This window comes from Sinocyclocheilus rhinocerous, unplaced genomic scaffold, assembly GCF_001515625.1.
Source record: "Sinocyclocheilus rhinocerous isolate Xijiao unplaced genomic scaffold, SAMN03320098_v1.1 scaffold3470, whole genome shotgun sequence".
In the NCBI taxonomy this organism is placed as follows: Eukaryota; Metazoa; Chordata; class Actinopteri; order Cypriniformes; family Cyprinidae; genus Sinocyclocheilus; species Sinocyclocheilus rhinocerous.
Genome location: NW_015655997.1, coordinates 291,361 through 296,437, shown reverse-complemented (window position 1 = coordinate 296,437; position 5,077 = coordinate 291,361). Strand labels below are relative to the sequence as shown.

The window sequence follows — 5,077 nt, the reverse complement described above, 5'->3', positions numbered from 1 at the left end:
TATAGATATATATATACTGTATATATATACTGTATATATATAGTTTTTATTAATTTTATTTCATTTTTAGATTTTGTTGTTTTAGTACACCAATAAGTGAAACTAAATTACAATGAGATATGTTGCCTTGGTAACTAGCTAAAATAAAACGTTTTATATTTCTTTTTATTTCAGTTAACGTTTATTTTATTTCAAGTAACAAAATAATTTTTTAATGGTTTTAATTTTAGTTTCAGTTTTAGTTAATTATAATAACCCTGATAATCCCATCCTATCTTTATCTTAAATAAAGTAATTGCTCAATACATCTTTAATATATTAAGAGATTTTGAGTTAACTAGAAAAAAAGTAGTTCACCACTAATCTGTTTCTCCCACCACCAAATACTGGGACACATGGCATCCGCAAATGCATCTCTGTCCCAGCTGATCACATTAAAGTGTAATTTACTTTATTGTTCTCAGTAGGAACTGAGTTTTCATATCCCACCCATTATACCCTATATTCCAGTGTAATCAAGGCTAGACGAGTGTCACATGAATCACAGACCAACTGCAAAAGCTAATCGATTTAAATTCGTTTCAAGGGAAGGAAAAAAAACATGCGCCTCATATGTAATTGAAATATGAGACAGACTCTTGATGGGGTGGACACGCATGCAGCAGTACACTAAATACCACACAAGAAAACTGAATTTGTTTGCAGCTCTAAATGCATAAAAATGCACGATAATCTTTCCTAAATGTACGCAAATTGATGATATAGGCTAAAGAATACACTTACTTTGGTATAAAGATTTCCGTCAATTGCTTGTTTTAACGCTTCCATTTTGAAGACATTGAAATGAGAGATGCACTTTTTGCACAAATGTCCTGTGTCGAATAACGTCTCTCTTTTCGTCCCAGTGGACTTGATGGAGTTGTATTCAGGGGGGTAACCGTTTAACGATTCTTTGGACCATTTTGACCGTAGAAGAGAGTTAGTGAGGGGTGTCGGGAGGGAGCCCGCGAACCCTGTCCAAGGTGCTGCATGGGAATCATCTGCTGAAGAGCCAGCGCCTTCGGGCGGGAGACGCTCCTTCTGCGCTGCGTGACCCTTGAACACGGGACCCATTTGAACGTTGGTCATCTGTAAATAAATATATATACACGTAGTACTTGTAGTTAATATTCAACTCAATATGAATCATATTTAGTCATAATGGAATACAGCTGACCTAACAAATGATGCATAGCCTATTACTTACAGCCATATAGAAGTAGTCACCTACTTACCATGAACCGCTCACTGCCTGTTGTTTCACAGTATCCTGTTTGATTCTTCATATTCTGAATAAATAGAGGTTCAATAAAATTATCTCAACGCGTCCTCCACAAGAAGTTTCCATTAATAACAAAAAAAAGAAGAAGCTGACTTCACTTGGAAAAGACTGAGACGCGATGTGCTCGTGGCACATGCAGTGATTTCGTTCTTTATGTTCTTGGAGAACTTGGTGATCCGGTGAGTAAAAGTAAATATTTGATTTCTGTTTACGCAAAAAGTCCTTGAATTAAATAATTCCTCGCGAGCCGTTCTGTAAGTTGCCGTTGTTTTTAATGCCCATTATTAAGTTTTAGCTTTCTTTAGGGAAACTGTGCAAGCAAGGTATATACGATAAAAAAGCTTTTCAAATTCATCCTTGGGTTGTTGTTGCATTATGTCTTCATCTTTTTTGTTCTCCGTTACAGTACCACCCACTTGTCATTGCTCTAAGGAATTGAGATCACAAACACACTGCTGTGGTTACCGTATAGTGAGCTCGATCATGAGATAGCGCCACCCATCGACTAACATTTACATCTGCAAACGGCAGTGCTGCCCACATGCGGATTTATTCCAAGTCACTGCAAAGATTGAACATGAGTGTTTTTAGTGTATTTGTATCATCACAGCACAATAAATTTTAATGACTGTGTGTGATGAAAAATTATAATTGTGTAGCTATTAGGATGTGTTGTGAATTCTGAGATAAAATACTTTTCTGTTTTGTTAAAGGTGCATAAATCAATCGTTTTTCAACAATTAAAGGGGTCATATGACGCGATTTCAATTTTTCCTTTCTCTTTGGAGTGTTACAAGCTCTTGATGCATAAAGAAGATCTGTAAAGTTGCAAAGACTAAAGTCTCAAGTCCAAAGAGATATTCTTTATAAAAGTTAAGAGTCAACCACGCCTACCTAAAACGGCTCGGTCTAACACGCCCCCACATGTCTAGGTCAAGATGTGGGAAGATTTGCATAATGCTGCCCAAATGTTCACGCAAATTAATTGTTGAAAAACTATTGATTGTCATACATGCAGCATCATATTTGAACATATATATATATGACTATAGTATTCAACTAAACACTTTGATTTTACCTTTTTTTTTTTTTTGCATAGCCAACAATTATTTATTTGAAGTAATTCCCGGTTAAAAGAACAGGTAGGTTTAACAGGTTTACCTATATATTTACCTAGGTAAACATTGAGAGGCTTATGATATATAATATAATTATTATTTTATAATAATTATATTATAAAAATACAATTCATAAGAGTGACATTTAGAAAGGTCATTATATCGTTTGTATGTGTATGTGTGCTCATTAAAGGATTTCACAATGCCAGTAAATCATCTTGAATTCACGAGCGAAAATGAGTAGACTCTGGTCGTAAGCATCTAGGAGGGTTATTACGGTTGAACACGCCCATTTTCCTCGATGCTGTTGCATTGGGAGGGGTCTAGCACCCAAGGCGCCATTGAATTGTTTTGCCGGTGAACAGACGCAGAATCACCGCGGCTGTGCGCAATTCAGAGAAGCAAAGCGGCCGTCGGCTCTCCCTGGATTGCAATATTCTAACGATCGAATCTTTTAGTTTTTTTTATAGTCCATCTACACTAAAACAACAACATGAGTGAAATCAACGTAAAAAAGCTTAAGGTGAACGAGTTGAAGGACGAGCTGAAGAAGCGCCAGCTTTCCGACAAGGGATTGAAGGCCGAGCTTATGGAGCGGCTGCAGGCCGCGCTCGATGCAGAGGCCCAGGCCGAAGAGGAAAACCCTGCCGCGGCAGAAGCAACAGAAGAAAAGGAGGCCGAGGGAAACGGTGTTGCAGTCGAAAAAAAAGACATGGGTGAAGAAGAGCTGGAGGGCGAGAGCATGGAGGCCGAGGAGCAAAATGGAGACGGGGGTGATGCCGCTGTTGTGGGTGATGGTCAGGACGATGAAATGGGCGAAGAGGAGGAGGATGGGGACGCCGGCGTGGAAATGGACAAAGCCCTCGATGGAGAAGAAGAGGAGGACGACGAAGACGACGAGATCATAGACAGAATCGACGATGAAGATGGTGAGCCTGAATCTCATCCATTAGAGGGTGAGTTTTTTGTGTTGAAACGCCGGGAGTATCGTGTTCACGTGGGCTTTGAAGCCGGTGAGATCATCGTTTAGCAGAGGTGGCTAACGGCTAACCGGTGGCTATTGTGTAGATAGCTAACGTGCTAATCCGGTCGTTCACGCGCTAGTTTGTGGTTTAGAGTTTAAATTGAGTTAGTGAGTTTAGGATTTTGAGGGTTTCTTTGTTTTAAGCCGTGTTAGCAAAGCTAGTCTAATCACCCGCGCGAGCCTTTTGTCTTTAGGAGTTTGTTGCTATTGTTTATATTTTGATACGGTTAAAGGTATATTTTAAACTCTAATGTACAATTAACGGCTTTATATGCTTTATCGCGTTGTTTTGGTCGGTTTAGCTAGTTTCAGAAACCGCGATTTGGCTGGCGAGAGAATGGCCTCGCTGCATGCTATGAGGCGGCTCGCCCTCGTGTGGACGTTGCTATGCAGAAAACCTTACGGCAGACAATGAACAAGTGCGGGGTATAGTGAAATTAATGCATTCTCAGCGGGTGATAGGATTAGGAGTAACGTTACTATAAAACGGCGAAAAATTATTTTAAAAAGCGTCGAAAGAAAGGGACATATATTAGTTTCGGTTCAGGTTGCTAGAAGGCGCCATCTACTTCCGTGCAAGGTCAGTTCAGGATACTACGTGTTGACGGTGTTCGCTGGTTATTTGTTGTTAAAGATGTGAGCATTGGCTGGTAAGCCAGCTACAGTATATATATAAAAACACGTATTGTTTTTTTGACTGTGAATGCATTACATTTGAGAGAAAAGCACTTTAAAACACAATTAAACAAAAGTAATTGCACCCACCCTCGTTTTTGTCTGGTTTGGTTTATGCAGTCAGATCAGTGCTTGCATTTTAAATCCTGAATGACATAACCAAGCAAAATATTCTGTCTGATCAGAGGTGGTCGGTTCATTTTGTAGCTCTGGTTGAGTCCGAGCACTCCTGTCGTGTGGGCCACCCTTAAAACCCAAGGTCCAACACGTCCGGGCATTTCATTACTGTTTGTTTTATTTTCAAAGGGGATGCGGACAAAGACATCAGTGCTGATCAGAAGAATAAGAAGGGTGTTAAGAGACGCCGGGAGGAACATGGAAGGGGCTACTTTGAATTTATTGAAGAAAGCAAATACAGCCGGTAAGGATGGAAGCAATGGCCTTCATTATCCCCGAAGTGCCACTTTTAATATATATATATATATTATATATTGGCTTTAAGTGCCAATGCCTTACCTAGAAAAATACAACCCTCATCTACCTCTTAACTAAAATAAAATTTTGTTGAGGGTCATTCCTGGCTAATACAAAACACCTTACCTTCAGTAAGATCATGAAACTACACTTCAAAGAGTGCTCTGATGGAAAAACAGTATATGTTGTTGTTAAACACACACACTCACACTGTTAGGCTGACTGTATGCGCGTGTGGCGAATCAGGCAGCGAACAAAGCAATGACGATAGCATGAGATGCGGCTTCTGTCATGGCAGGGGAGGGCCAGTGACGTAGAGTTTATATCGCAAAGTTTATCATGGCGTAATGGGGCGGTTAAGTAATGGTAATGAAGCAAATTGTTGTTTAAATCTTCATACGTTCCTTCGTCGTTTGTATTTTTATTTATTTATTTTTTCTTGAGTGTTTCCCCCCCCCCCCCTTT

At 39.6% G+C, this 5,077-nt stretch overlaps 2 protein-coding genes across 3 annotated transcripts in view; one reads left to right on the top strand and one right to left on the bottom strand.

Annotated features, from left to right (window-relative positions):
* LOC107719102 (kinesin-like protein KIF26B) overlaps positions 1–1,380 on the bottom strand; it is a 23,852-nt gene extending 22,472 nt beyond the window's left edge. The window contains exons 1-2 of the mRNA XM_016526438.1: positions 1,275–1,380; positions 784–1,128 (exon numbers count right to left, since the gene is read on the bottom strand). Coding sequence (XP_016381924.1) covers positions 784–1,128; positions 1,275–1,325 — 396 coding nt within the window. The 5' untranslated portion in view covers positions 1,326–1,380. The remainder of the gene's footprint in view (positions 1–783; positions 1,129–1,274) is intronic.
* A 1,320-nt stretch (positions 1,381–2,700) lies between these two features.
* The window catches only part of LOC107719095 (heterogeneous nuclear ribonucleoprotein U-like), a 7,854-nt gene continuing 5,477 nt past the window's right edge, over positions 2,701–5,077 (top strand). Inside the window, exons 1-2 of one of the 2 annotated variants that reach the window (XM_016526430.1) lie at positions 2,701–3,395; positions 4,445–4,559. In XM_016526430.1, the coding sequence (XP_016381916.1) occupies positions 2,933–3,395; positions 4,445–4,559 (578 nt within the window). In that variant the 5' untranslated portion in view covers positions 2,701–2,932. The remainder of the gene's footprint in view (positions 3,396–4,444; positions 4,560–5,077) is intronic. The other variant, XM_016526431.1, reaches the window with a different exon arrangement.